This window comes from Procambarus clarkii, chromosome 20, assembly GCF_040958095.1.
Source record: "Procambarus clarkii isolate CNS0578487 chromosome 20, FALCON_Pclarkii_2.0, whole genome shotgun sequence".
Taxonomy (NCBI): domain Eukaryota; kingdom Metazoa; phylum Arthropoda; class Malacostraca; order Decapoda; family Cambaridae; genus Procambarus; species Procambarus clarkii.
This window is the reverse complement of record NC_091169.1, coordinates 39,047,072-39,060,465: the sequence shown is the minus strand read 5'-3', so window position 1 is coordinate 39,060,465 and position 13,394 is coordinate 39,047,072. Positions and strand designations below refer to the sequence as shown.

Below are 13,394 nucleotides of genomic sequence, written 5' to 3'. Positions count from 1 at the left end.
AATTGAAGAATAGCAAAAATGCTTCCTCTGATTGATGGGTTCTCATAATCCACCCTATCATTGTGTGGGCTGATGCGTGCTTGCTTTAGTGTGCTTACTAGACGCTAGGCACGTCAGACATCATCATTCCAAGATCCCTTTACACGGTGGTGATGGGGGCTACCAGGAGACTTGCTGGGGGCTACCAGGAGACTTGCTGGGGGCTACCAGGAGACTTGCAGGGGGCTACCAGACTTGCTAGGGCCTACCAGGAGACTTACTAGGGCTACCAGACTTGCTAGGGCCTACCAGGAGACTTGCTGGGGGCTACCAGGAGACTTGCTGGGGGCTACCAGACTTGCTAGGGCCTACCAGGAGACTTACTAGGGGCTACCAGACTTGCTAGGGCCTACCAGGAGACTTGCTGGGGGCTACCAGGAGACTTGCTGGGGGCTACCAGGCAACTTGCTGGGGCCTACCAGGAGACTTGCTGGGGGCTACCAGGAGACTTGCTGGGGGCTACCAGACTTGCTAGGGCCTACCAGGAGACTTACTAGGGCTACCAGACTTGCTAGGGCCTACCAGGAGACTTGCTGGGGGCTTCCAGGAGACTTGCTGGGGGCTACCAGACTTGCTAGGGCCTACCAGGAGACTTGCTGGGGCCTACCAGGAGACTTGCTGGGGCCTACCAGGAGACTTGCTGGGGCCTACCAGGAGACTTGCTGGGGCCTACCAGGAGACTTGCTGGGGGCTACCAGGAGACTTGCTGGGGGCTACCAGGAGACTTGCTGGGGGCTACCAGGAGACTTGCTGGGGGCTACCAGGAGACTTGCTGGGGGCTACCAGGAGACTTGCTGGTGGCTACCAGGAGACTTGCTGGGGGCTACCAGGAGACTTGCTGGGGGCTACCAGGAGACTTGCTGGGGGCTACCAGGAGACTTGCTGGGGGCTACCAGGAGACTTGCTGGGGGCTACCAGGAGACTTGCTGGGGGCTACCAGGAGACTTGCTGGGGGCTACCAGGAGACTTGCTGGGGCCTACCAGGAGACTTGCTGGGGGCTACCAGGAGACTTGCTGGGGGCTACCAAGAGACTTGCTGGGGGCTACCAGGAGACTTGCTGGGGGCTACCAGAAGACTTGCTGGGGGCTACCAGGAGACTTGCTGGGGGCTACCAGGAGACTAGCTGGGGGCTACCAGGAGACTAGCTGGGGCCTACCAGGAGACTTGCTGGGGCCTACCAGGAGACTTGCTGGGGCCTACCAGGAGACTTGCTGGGGCCTACCAGGAGACTTGCTGGGGGCTATCAGGAGACTTGCTGGGGGCTACCAGGAGACTTGCTGGGGGCTACCAGGAGACTTGCTGGGGGCTACCAGGAGACTTGCTGGGGGCTACCAGGAGACTTGCTGGGGGCTACCAGGAGACTTGCTGGGGGATACTAGGAGACTTGCTGGGGACTACCAGACTTGCTGGGGACTACCAGACTTGCTGGGGGCTACCAGGAGACTTGCTGGGGGCTACCAGGAGACTTGCTGGGGGCTACCAGGAGACTTGCTGGGGGCTACCAGGAGACTTGCTGGGGGCTACCAGGAGACTTGCTGGGGGCTACCAGGAGACTTGCTGGGGGCTACCAGGAGACTTGCTGGGGGCTACCAGGAGACTTGCTGGGGGCTACCAGGAGACTTGCTGGGGGCTACCAGGAGACTTGCTGGGGGCTACCAGGAGACTTGCTGGGGGCTACCAGGAGACTTGCTGGGGGCTACCAGGAGACTTGCTGGGGGCTACCAGGAGACTTGCTGGGGACTACCAGGAGACTTGCTGGGGCCTACCAGGAGACTTGCTGGGGGCTACCAAGAGACTTGCTGGGGGCTACCAGGAGACTTGCTGGGGGCTACCAGGAGACTTGCTGGGGGCTACCAGGAGACTTGCTGGGGGCTACTAGGAGACTTGCTGGGGACTACCAGACTTGCTGGGGGCTACCAGGAGACTTGCTGGGGGCTACCAGGAGACTTGCTGGGGGCTACCAAGAGACTTGCTGGGGGAGTTTGAACGCTTTTTGGTGATATAGGCCTGCGGCCAAGTGGGGAAGGGTGTGGGGGGGGTGTTAGAAGATTATTTTAGGATATAGCTGTTCCACTTTCGGGATCCCCGTTCCCCCCCTCCCCCCACCTTCCTGGTATGACCCCCTCCTCCCTACCTTTTCTAGGCCTCTATGCTTCACACACTTGGTTCCACAAGCTACCTGTCCTTTGCTCTTCAACTCTCTCTATCTACAATCTTATTTTCTCTCTCCCAGATTTTCCTTTCGTCTTTTTCTTCGTCCTCTTTACTTTCTATCCTTTTCTCTCTCTGTTCTCTGCACCCCGCCCTCTTTACCTCATTCTCTGTCCCTCTCCTCCTCTTCAACAGTCGTCTACCCCCCCCCCTCTCTCCCTCTCTCTCCCTCCCTCTCCCCCCCCTCCCCCCCCCAGCTCCTTCCCTCCCTCCCTCCCCCCCCAGCTCCTTCCCTCCCTCCCTCCCCCCTCCCTCGTCTCCTCTCCCTCTCTCCCCCTCCACGACCCGAGACTAAGAGGAGCAGCTGATCACCGCCTGCTTGGGCCTTGTCGAATAACTCTTTCATGAACTTAATTACCAGTCTCATAATGTGAGAAGTCCACCCCATTGGCCGCCCTGCCTCTCACTGCTGCTGCCTCTCACTGCTGCTGCCTCTCACTACTCCTGCCTCTCACTGCTGCTGCCTCTCACTGCTGCTGCCTCTCACTGCTGCTGCCTCTCACTGCTGCTGCCTCTCACTGCTGCTGCCTCTCACTGCTGCTGCCTCTCACTGTTGCTGCCTCTCACTGCTGCTGCCTCTCACTGCTGCTGCCTCTCACTGGTGCTGCCTCTCACTGCTGCTGCCTCTCACTGCTGCTGCCTCTCACTGCTGCTGCCTCTCACTGCTGCTGCCTCTCACTGTTGCTGCCTCTCACTGTTGCTGCCTCTCACTGCTGCTGCCTCTCACTGCTGCTGCCTCTCACTGCTGCTGCCTCTCACTGCTGCTGCCTCTCACTGCTGCTGCCTCTCACTGTTGCTGCCTCTCACTGCTGCTGCCTGTTGTTGGTTCCGCGAATCAGTATCCCCACGGCCCGGTCTCTGCCCCAGGTCTCGTTGATGGTGGTGGTCTAGTCACCCAGGTTGCTGGGCGCCGCTGTCTGCAGTTTGATGTATGAATCATAGCCCGGTTGATCAGGAATCCTCTGGAGGTGTTTTATAAAGTTTTCTTTGAACACCTTGAGAGTTCGCCTGGTTATACCCGTGGAGTATACCTGATTATACCCGTGGAGTATACCTGATTATACCAGTGTCTCAATGCTAGATGGGGACTTGTATTACCACTGCTACCTTATTCAATCTTGTGTTGTTGATATCCTCAAAATGCATCCGGAGTCTGCCAGTGCAGACCGCTTATCACATGCCGCTGTATGACTAACCATCCTGTGTGATGGGGATTTTTTAGCATCACCTAGTTAGCTTTTTTGACACACTGTACTCCACTTCATATAGTCTAGGGTAGCTGCACTAATGCAGATGTACCTAATATGTTAATAAAAAAAAAAAATCAATGCTCCAGGTATGCGTTGAGGGAGAGTGTTGAACAGTCTAGGGCGCTTGATGTTGAGAGAGATGTTTCTCAGCATACATATTACACATCTGCTTTTCAACGGAGCTATTTTGCACTTCCTGCCATGTCTCCGGTTGTCCACTGCGTTGGACTGTGTCCAGCTTGTGTGTGTGTATTTGACGCAAGCGTAGAGTTTTGCGTCTGGCAGCTATAGTCGAGCTTCAAGCGCATAGTATGGAGATATAAAAGTTGGTCTTCACCTGTCAACACCGTTTGCCAGTCCCGAAACTATATCAAGGTTTCTGCTATATTTTTTTTTTAGAGAGAGAGAGAGAGAGAGAGAGAGAGAGAGAGAGAGAGAGAGAGAGAGACAGACAGACAGACAGAGAGAGAAAGAGAAGATTTATCAGATATGAAGGTGAAAAATAGGCCAGTGGTCAGGACATTAGACACCCAACGGTTACAAAGGCGGAATTCAAGAGCTAATGCTCAATCCTGCAGATACAAATAGGCGAGCACGTACACACTGCGAGACGCAGAGACAGGAGCCAGGGTATCGATCCCCCGGGTTCAGAGTTCGCAGTATTGTCCAGCCTTGAGCTGTCTTTATCGGTGTCGTGGCACAGACCGCCACGGTGATGGGCGCTGCAGTGCGGGATCTGTGTCTGACCAAGCTGACCTCCATAGACATGTGCTTGGGCATAGTCATGAGTTTTGGAGATGTGGATTTGAGGTGTTTTGAAGCGAATTTGAGAGAATTCTGAGAGAAGAGAAAGAAAGAGAGAATTTGAGAGTTTTGAGAGAATTTTGAAGGTGGTTGTGATGGGTTTTTATCTGGATACGTTTCTGACAATGATGTAAATTTTACTACATGGAAAGTAAGGAATGTTTTATTTTATTTTTTATTTTATAAATCCTGTTTTTTCATTCCCGTTTTTATATTATTTTTCTTTTCGTAAGTTCGTTTATTTTTGTACTCAATAGTTTACTTCCAAAATGAACTTTTCAGTGTGTATAATACACAAGTGTGGAACACAATGAAAAAATTTGGTTCATTAAGTTTGTTTCTTTTTTGGTAAGTTACCCACAAGGAAAACGTTTATGGAATCATACTTGAAGTTTACAGGTGAATTTCCAGGTACAGGTACATACCTGGTTGATACCTGGTTGATGGGGTTCTGGGAGTTCTTCTACTCCCCAAGCCCGGCCCGAGGCCAGGCTTGACTTGTGAAAGTTTGGTCCACCAGGCTGTTGCTTGGAGCGGCCCGCAGGCCCACATATCCACCACAGCCCGGCTGATCCGGAACTTCTCTTAGAAAACAGTCCAGTTTTCTCTTGAAGATGTCCACGGTTGTTCTGGCAATATTTCTTATAGTCGCTGGGAGGACGTTGAACAACCGCGGACCTCTGATGTTTATACAGTGTTCTCTGATTGTGCCTATGGCACCTCTGCTCTTCACTGGTTCAATCTTGCATTTTCTTCCATATCGTTCACTCCAGTACGTTGTTATTTTACTGTACAGGTACATACATACAGGTATATATGAATTTACATATCTTGAGGTTATCTTGAGATGATTTCAGGGCTTTTTAGTGACCCCGCGGCCCGGTCCTCGACCAGGCCTCCACCCTACAGTACCTATATAGGTACTGTTACAGGAAGTTTCTTTTATCGTGTTATTGCGTCGCATCAGAGTATAATTAGTGGTACTTAAGAGTAATGCTTTCCTACTAAATGTTACACGGGGAACGACTTTAACAACCATGCAGGTTGTTAACGACCCACACGGTGTGGCTCGTCCGGTGGCGGGAATTCTGTTGGCCAATCAGAATCACCGGGCGAGGCAATGAGTACAGGTCAGAACCTGGGCAGGGCAGTACTCTACACTCTTCCTTCCTGTCGACCTGGCCTAGTTGTGTGACCAGCCATATGGCGGAGTTGTGACGAGGTGATCCACTCTCTTCTGAACTACGACCCGTGGAAGATGGTGACTGTCAACGCCGTAGGGAGTGTTAGAAATCTACCGTCGACATCAGGATGATAATTTTGAGACACGAGAAGGTAGAAAAGTTGTACAGACGATTGTGTTAGCTGTATGTGTATACCGTCGTGTCAGTGAAGTTGGCTGAGGCTCTCAAGAACTGTCTTGCTATTACGTAGTGGATACAGGCAAGAGAAGTACAAGGGTTCGGAAGAGAATCATTGTCACTACTGAGTAACGCTGCTCTCTGTTATTGTACTCAATATATATATATATATAAATAACTGTACATATATATATATATAAATAACTGTACATCTAATGTACAGTGTCCAGTAATTTGTATATATAACTCGACATATAAGATACCCACGTTTTTGGGTAATATAAATATCCATGATAAAATTTTATCTATTTTATTTTGTCCTTAGGGCTCAGTTATGTACGTGTGTCGCACTGTACCTGTGTCGCACTGTACCTGTGTCGCACTGTACCTGTGTCGCACCTGACACTGGTACATAACTGGTCAGACTGAGGAGGACGACACCTGACTAAATTGGAAGTGACTACATTGGGATAACACCAGATTTATTTATAAACTATAGTTATCAGAGTAATTATACACTAGAAAAGAATAAATGTGTTGGGCTATGTAATCGACAGTTCGATCCCAACAGTACTCGGCTTATGTCTGACAAAAATAAAAGAAAATGATGCTGGTAATTTCAATAGGTTAAATAACACAAGAATATGAGATAAGAACGAATGGGAGATGAAAGGAGTATTTGAATGAATAAATAGTAGTATGGGACAATAAATTACTTACCGCAGAGAATTAGTTCAGAATATTACTGCTGCAGAGAATTAGTTCAGAATATTACTGCTGCAGAATTAGTTCAGAATATTACTGCTGCAGAGAATTAGTTCAGAATATTACTGCTGCAGAGAATTGGTTCAGAATATTACTGCTGCAGAGAATTGGTTCAGAATATTACTGCTGCAGAGAATTGGTTCAGAATATTACTGCTGCAGAGAATTGGTTCAGAATATTACTGCTGCAGAGAATTGGTTCAGAATATTACTGCTGCAGAGAATTAGTTCAGAATATTACTGCTGCAGAGAATTAGTTCAGAATATTACTGCTGCAGAGAATTAGTTCAGAATATTACTGCTGCAGAGAATTAGTTCAGAATATTACTGCTGCAGAGAATTAGTTCAGAATATTACTGCTGCAGAGAATTAGTTTGCACCTCTGCAATTCGAGGTGTTATTGTGGGAAATTTACGTCTGAAAGAGTAAAGATAACATAGTGGTTGTTATCACATGCGCAACAATAGATGACAGAAGTATAAGACTTTTATGATATCCAAGAGTATTAACATAATTGTTCTGGGTAATGTCAATTGTAAACTGGGAATATATCCTGAAAAATGATAGTAGTAATAATGGCATACTAGACAGTGCACAATGAAATCATAACAATGTGAGGTATCTGTTAAAATATCTTGGCCAAATGATGGTGTGTGTCTGGGGAGGCCAGAGACGCGGGTTCGATCCCATCACATGGCTTCAACATTTACTTAACTGCATGAAGCGAGACCGTCGCTCTACCGTCCAGCCCAAGTGGTTGGGCATATTTGGAGGTTTATGTGGTCGCAAGTTCGGTATGTAAGATTAGATTGTGGTTATCTTGAGGTTATCTTGAGATAATTTCAGGGCTTAGCGTCCCCGCGGTCCGGTCCTCGACCAGGCATCCACCCCCAGGAAGCAGCCCGTGACAGCCGACTAACACCCAGATACCTATTTTACTGCTAGGTAACAGGGGCATCAGGATGAAAAACTCTGCCCATTGTTTCTCGCCGGCGCCCGGGATCGAACCCGGGATCATAGGATCACAAGTCCAGCGTGCTGTCCGACCGGCTCCCTTACAAGAGTTGATAGTTGAACAAGCTGGTAGAAACCCCCCTCCCCCGCCGACAGCTGGGTGGACAGCGCCTCGGATTCGTAGTCCTGAGGTCCCGGGTTCGATCCCCGGTGGAGGCGGGGACAAATGGACAAAATGTTTTCTGATGCCCCTGTTACCTAGCAGTAAATAGTTACCTGGTAGTTAGTCAGCTGTCACGGGCTGCTTCCTGGGCTGTGTGTGTGTGTGTGTGTGTGTGTGTGTAACAAAAAAAGGAGGCCTGGTTGAGGACCGGGCCGCGGGGACGCTAAGCCCCGAAATCATCTCAAGATAACCTCTGAAGATGATCCAAGATAGCAAGTTATTGATGGGATGAGGAGATGGGAAGTAAAATGTGGGAATTTGATGGATACAAAGTGAACGAGTTCATCTTCCCTTTTCCAAGCCGAGAGGTCGACTAGTTATGCCTCTTATGTAAAGAGGAAAGTGTTGAATAGAGGACAGTGAACAGTTTTTGGACCTTAATATTTATAGAACTGTCGTTTAGATTAAGCACTGCATCTTTACTCTTGAAAGGGTCAAAGCGATAGACAATTTTTCAGAGAACAGGAAGTTCTTTTTGAAAAGAAGGAAGGAAGTGCAGCAAGATGACTATTGGAAAGGTCATTTGAGGAATTATGAAGTGGAAATTAGAATTAGATGGAGAGAATACTTTCAAAGTCTATTGTATTCAAGTGATGAAAGAGATTCCCAAGTGAATATGCTTAGAGGAGGACTTGGGGGTTGAAAGTACAGTGACAAGGTTATGTGTTGGTATCTATAGATGGTACAGTGAGAGGTTAGATATTGATGTAACTATGTCACTATTATATCAGAGTAATAGATGGGGTTATGAGGGAGGTTGTAGGTCCATTATGTCCCTACAACCTTAAGAACATAAGAACAAAGGTAACTGCAGAAGGCCTATTGACCCACACGAGGCAGCTCCTATCTATAACCACCCATCCCACTCATATACTTGTCCAACCCGCGTTTGAAACAATCGAGGGACCCCTCGATTGGAGAGGTCCCTCGATTGGGAGGTAGAGAGGATTTAACATCCTCTCTACCTCCCAAACACGCCCACTTACGCCCCTGGCACCCCACGCTCGCGTCCACGCCCACAGTCGCGAACCTGTCATAAGCCCTGACACGTTGATAGCGGTAAGTTACGGCAGAAATATAGAGAAGAAAAGTGATTTACAGCTTATGTTTTGCCTCCCACCTGGAGGGCTGGCACATGACCAGTATTTTACTGTCTGACGTGCCTCTGACCCCTCCGTGTCCGGCTGCCCCTACCACTACCCTCTACCCCCTACCTTGACACCCCAAGCATGACACCACACCTATGTCAGACCAATGCTGGAGTATGCGGCTCCAGCGTGGAGTCCACATCTAGCTAAACACCAAACAAAGTTAGAGAAAGTTCAGAGGTATGCCACCATCCTAGTCCCCGAGCCGAGAGCTGATGAGCTACAAGATAAAACTACTGGAATTAAACGTCATGGCACATGAAGATAGAAGAATTTGAGGAGACATGATTACCAGCTATAAAATCCTCAGAGTTGACAGGATAAAGGCAAATTATTTAGTGCGAGTGGTACACGCACAAAGGGACACAGGTGGAAACAGAGTACCCAAATGAACCACAGAGACGTTAGACAGAACTTGTTTAGTGTCAAGAGTAGCTAACAAATGGAACGCACTAGCAAATGATATGGTGGATGCAGGTTCCATACACAGTTTCAGAAGTAGCTGTGATAGAGCCCAGTAGGCTCCATAACCTGTACACCTGTTGATTGACAGTTGAGAGGCGGGACCAAAGAGCCGAAGCTCAACCTCCGCAAGCACAACTAGGTGAGTATGCTTCATCCAACGCTGTACACAACCGTCGGTAACTTACACCATGTAACTTACGTCACTTAAATAGTCTTGGCCTTCAAGGTCTTGGCCTTCAAGGTCTTAGCCTTCAAGGTCTTGGCCTTCAAGGTCTTGGCCTTCAAGGTCTTGGCCTTCAAGGTCTTGGCCTTCAAGGTCTTGGCCTTCAAAGTTGGGTTAAGAGCTTTCTCTTTCATTTCACTATGTGTATGTACTCACCTATTTGCGCATGCACGATCGAGCTGTTAGCTCTTGGACCCCGCCTTTCTAACCGTCGGTTGTCTAATGTACTGACTCACAACCTATTTTTCTTGTCATATTTATTACACATATTTCAAACACACACACACTTCCAGTTTGTCTGAGAACAGGCCTCCGGCAGTGATGGAGAACAGGCCTCCGGCAGTGATGGGAGAACAGGCGCCTCCGGCAGTGATGGGAGAACAGGCGCCTCCGGCAGTGATGGGAGAACAGGCGCCTCCGGCAGTGATGGAGAACAGGCCTCCGGCAGTGATGGGAGAACAGGCGCCTCCGGCAGTGATGGGAGAACAGGCGCCTCCGGCAGTGATGGGAGAACAGGCGCCTCCGGCAGTGATGGGAGAACAGGCGCCTCCGGCAGTGATGGGAGAACAGGCGCCTCCGGCAGTGATGGGAGAACAGGCGCCTCCGGCAGTGATGGGAGAACAGGCGCCTCCGGCAGTGATGGGAGAACAGGCGCCTCCGGCAGTGATGGGAGAACAGGCGCCTCCGGCAGTGATGGGAGAACAGGCGCCTCCGGCAGTGATGGGAGAACAGGCGCCTCCGGCAGTGATGGGAGAACAGGCGCCTCCGGCAGTGATGGGAGAACAGGCGCCTCCGGCAGTGATGGGAGAACAGGCGCCTCCGGCAGTGATGGGAGAACAGGCGCCTCCTTCAGTGATGGGAGAACAGGCGCCTCCTTCAGTGATGGGAGAACAGGCGCCTCCGGCAGTGATGGGAGAACAGGCGCCTCCGGCAGTGATGGGAGAACAGGCGCCTCCGGCAGTGATGGGAGAACAGGCGCCTCCGGCAGTGATGGGAGAACAGGCGCCTCCGGCAGTGATGGGAGAACAGGCGCCTCCGGCAGTGATGGGAGAACAGGCGCCTCCGGCAGTGATGGGAGAACACGGCAGTGATGGGAGAACACGGCAGTGATGGGAGAACACGGCAGTGATGGGAGAACACGGCAGTGATGGGAGAACACGGCAGTGATGGGAGAACACGGCAGTGATGGGAGAACACGGCAGTGATGGGAGAACACGGCAGTGATGGGAGAACACGGCAGTGATGGGAGAACACGGCAGTGATGGAGAACAGGCACCAAGAGTGATGAATGGTGATGTCATCAGAAGGTTAAAGTTTACAAGGAAGGATAGTGATGATTATCGTGATGATGTATGATGAACATCACCTACGAGACCGAATGGAGGAGATGATGATGTAGAGAAGAAGAAGGAAAAAATAAGACAAACATGACGAATGGAAAAATGTATTACAAACAATAAATTGTGTGGGAAAGAGCGCCCCATGGTAATGTTATTTTGATTACCAACGAGTGTTTGTGATGGGTGGTGAGAGGGTGATGGTGATGAGATGAGTGATGGTGATGAGTGGGGGGGAGAGGGGGGGGGAGATACTGAGTGCCCATCAGTGGCTGATGATACCTGCTGTGGGCTGAGGAAAGTGCAGTGTTCTCTGTATGAGATCTTCCTCCCTACGACGACTCCCACTCCCACACTGAGACGCCTCCCAGGCTTGATTTGTGAGAGTTTGGTCCAACAGGTTGTTGCTGCTTGGAGCGGCCCGCAGGCCCACATTTATCCACTACAGCCCGGTTGGTCCGGGACTTGTTGCAGTGCACAGTGTGTATGTACTTACCTGTGCTTGCGGGGGTTGAGCTCTGGCTCTTTGGTCCCGCCTCTCAACTGTGTGTGTGTGTGTGTGTGTGTACTCATCTATTTGTGCTTGCGGGGGTTGAGCTCTGGCTCTTTGGTCCCGCCTCTCAACTGTGTGTGTGTGTGTGTACTCACCTATTTGTGCTTGCGGGGGTTGAGCTCTGGCTCTTTGGTCCCGCCTCTCAACTGTGTGTGTGTGTGTGTACTCACCTATTTGTGCTTGCGGGGGTTGAGCTCTGGCTCTTTGGTCCCGCCTCTCAACCGTCAATCAACTGGTGTACAGATTCCTGAGCCTACTGGGCTCTATCATATCTACATTTAAGGCTGTGTATGGAATCTGCCTCCACCACCGTGTGTGCGTGCGTGCGTGTGTGTGTGTGTGTGTGTGTGTGTGTGTGTGTGTGTGTTTCAGCCCTGTTATTGTGAATTATTCTCTGCAGCGTTAAACTTCTTTCGAGTTAATTAACATAAATTTAAAAAAGTTAATTTTTTGAGTTAATTTTCTGATGATTTTAAGTCGAAGTGTTGCTGTTTGTGTGTATGTACAAGGGCGAGGTGAGGTGGGTCAACCTAACTGTTGTGTGCTGTAAAATAATTCATATCGGGGAAGGTACGGGTAACTGGCGGTTATTTACGGTATTATTTAATCCCTGGAGCAAAAGAACATAAGAACACAAGAACATACGAATTAGGGAATCGGCGGAAGGCTTATTGATGATGGAGGGGATGGTGAGGAAGGAGACAGTGAGGGAGTAGATAGTGAGGGACGTGGAAAATAATTGAGGGGCTGTAGATGGTGAGGGAGTAGATGGTGAGGGAGGGAGTAGATGGTGAGGGAGGGAGTTGGTGGTGAGGGAGGGAGTTGGTGGTGAGGGAGGGAGTTGGTGGTGAGGGAGGGAGTTGGTGGTGAGGGAGGGAGTTGGTGGTGAGGGAGGGAGTTGGTGGTGAGGGAGGGAGTTGGTGGTGAGGGAGGGAGTTGGTGGTGAGGGAGGGAGTTGGTGGTGAGGGAGGGAGTTGGTGGTGAGGGAGGGAGTTGGTGGTGAGGGAGGGAGTTGGTGGTGAGGGAGGGAGTTGGTGGTGAGGGAGGGAGTTGGTGGTGAGGGAGGGAGTTGGTGGTGAGGGAGGGAGATGGTGGTGAGGGAGGGAGTTGGTGGTGAGGGAGGGAGATGGTGGTGAGGGAGGGAGATGGTGGTGAGGGAGGGAGTTGATGGTGAGGGAGGGAGTTGATGGTGAGGGAGTAGTGGTGGTGATGGAGGTAGAGGCTCACATGAGCCGTCATTTATCAGTGTCGGGGCAGCGAGGGAGGAACATTAGCCCGGACCAGATTAATTAGTCCGTCCAGAGGGCCTCACAAGCACCAGTCTTACCGTTACCAACGTCATTAAACGATCGTACTAAAGTGCCCGAACCTAACCAACCCGAAGACCCACGAGCAGAAAACGGGACATCACGTCAATTTCGCCATCCGCTGACATGTTTTTTTTTTTTTTACCTTAAGTATACGTCAAAATACGACGTGCTATTTAGAAGGACGGGTTGTTGCTGCCAGCCGGGCAGGTAAGTGGCTGACAGGTAACCGGTTACGCACGGCCTTGCAAGCGGCTGCCTCCAACAGCCTGGTTGTACAGTCCACTAGCAACGAGGTCTGGTCGACAACCGGGCCGCGGGACACTAAAGCCCCGGAAGCACCTCAAGGTAGTATCTTGAGGTTATCTTGACGATTTCGGGGCTTTTAGTGTCCCCGCGGCCCGGTCCTCGACCAGGCCTCCATCCTCAGGAAGCAGCCCGTGACAGCTGACTAACACCCAGGTACCTATTTTACTGCTAGGTAACAGAGGCATGTAGGCATCCATCAGTCTCAGGAGACTCTGGTGAAAGAGGCATAGGGTGAAAGAAACTCTGCCAATTGTTTCTCGCCGGTGCCTGGGATCGAACCCAGGACCACAGGATCACAAGTCCAGCGTGGTGTCCGCTCGGTCGACCGGCTCCCCTCCTTGAGGTAACCTCAAGGTATGGCATATCAACCCGTCATGCAGGCGAAGAGTCACAATAACGTGGCTGAAGTATGTTGACCAGACCACACACTGGAAGGTGAAGGGAC

The 13,394-nt window shown here is 50.5% G+C and overlaps 1 protein-coding gene across 2 annotated transcripts in view; it reads left to right on the top strand.

The window, feature by feature from the left end:
* The window catches only part of LOC123755346 (Transmembrane O-mannosyltransferase targeting cadherins 3), a 672,781-nt gene that overhangs the window by 414,024 nt on the left and 245,363 nt on the right, over positions 1–13,394 (top strand). The window contains exon 1 of one of the 2 annotated variants that reach the window (XM_069327886.1): positions 5,477–5,640. The exons of the other annotated variant lie outside the window; for it this stretch is intronic. Within the exon in view, the coding sequence (XP_069183987.1) occupies positions 5,617–5,640 (24 nt within the window). The 5' untranslated portion in view covers positions 5,477–5,616. Of the gene's footprint in view, positions 1–5,476; positions 5,641–13,394 lie in introns of those variants that run through there. 2 annotated transcript variants of the gene reach the window in all.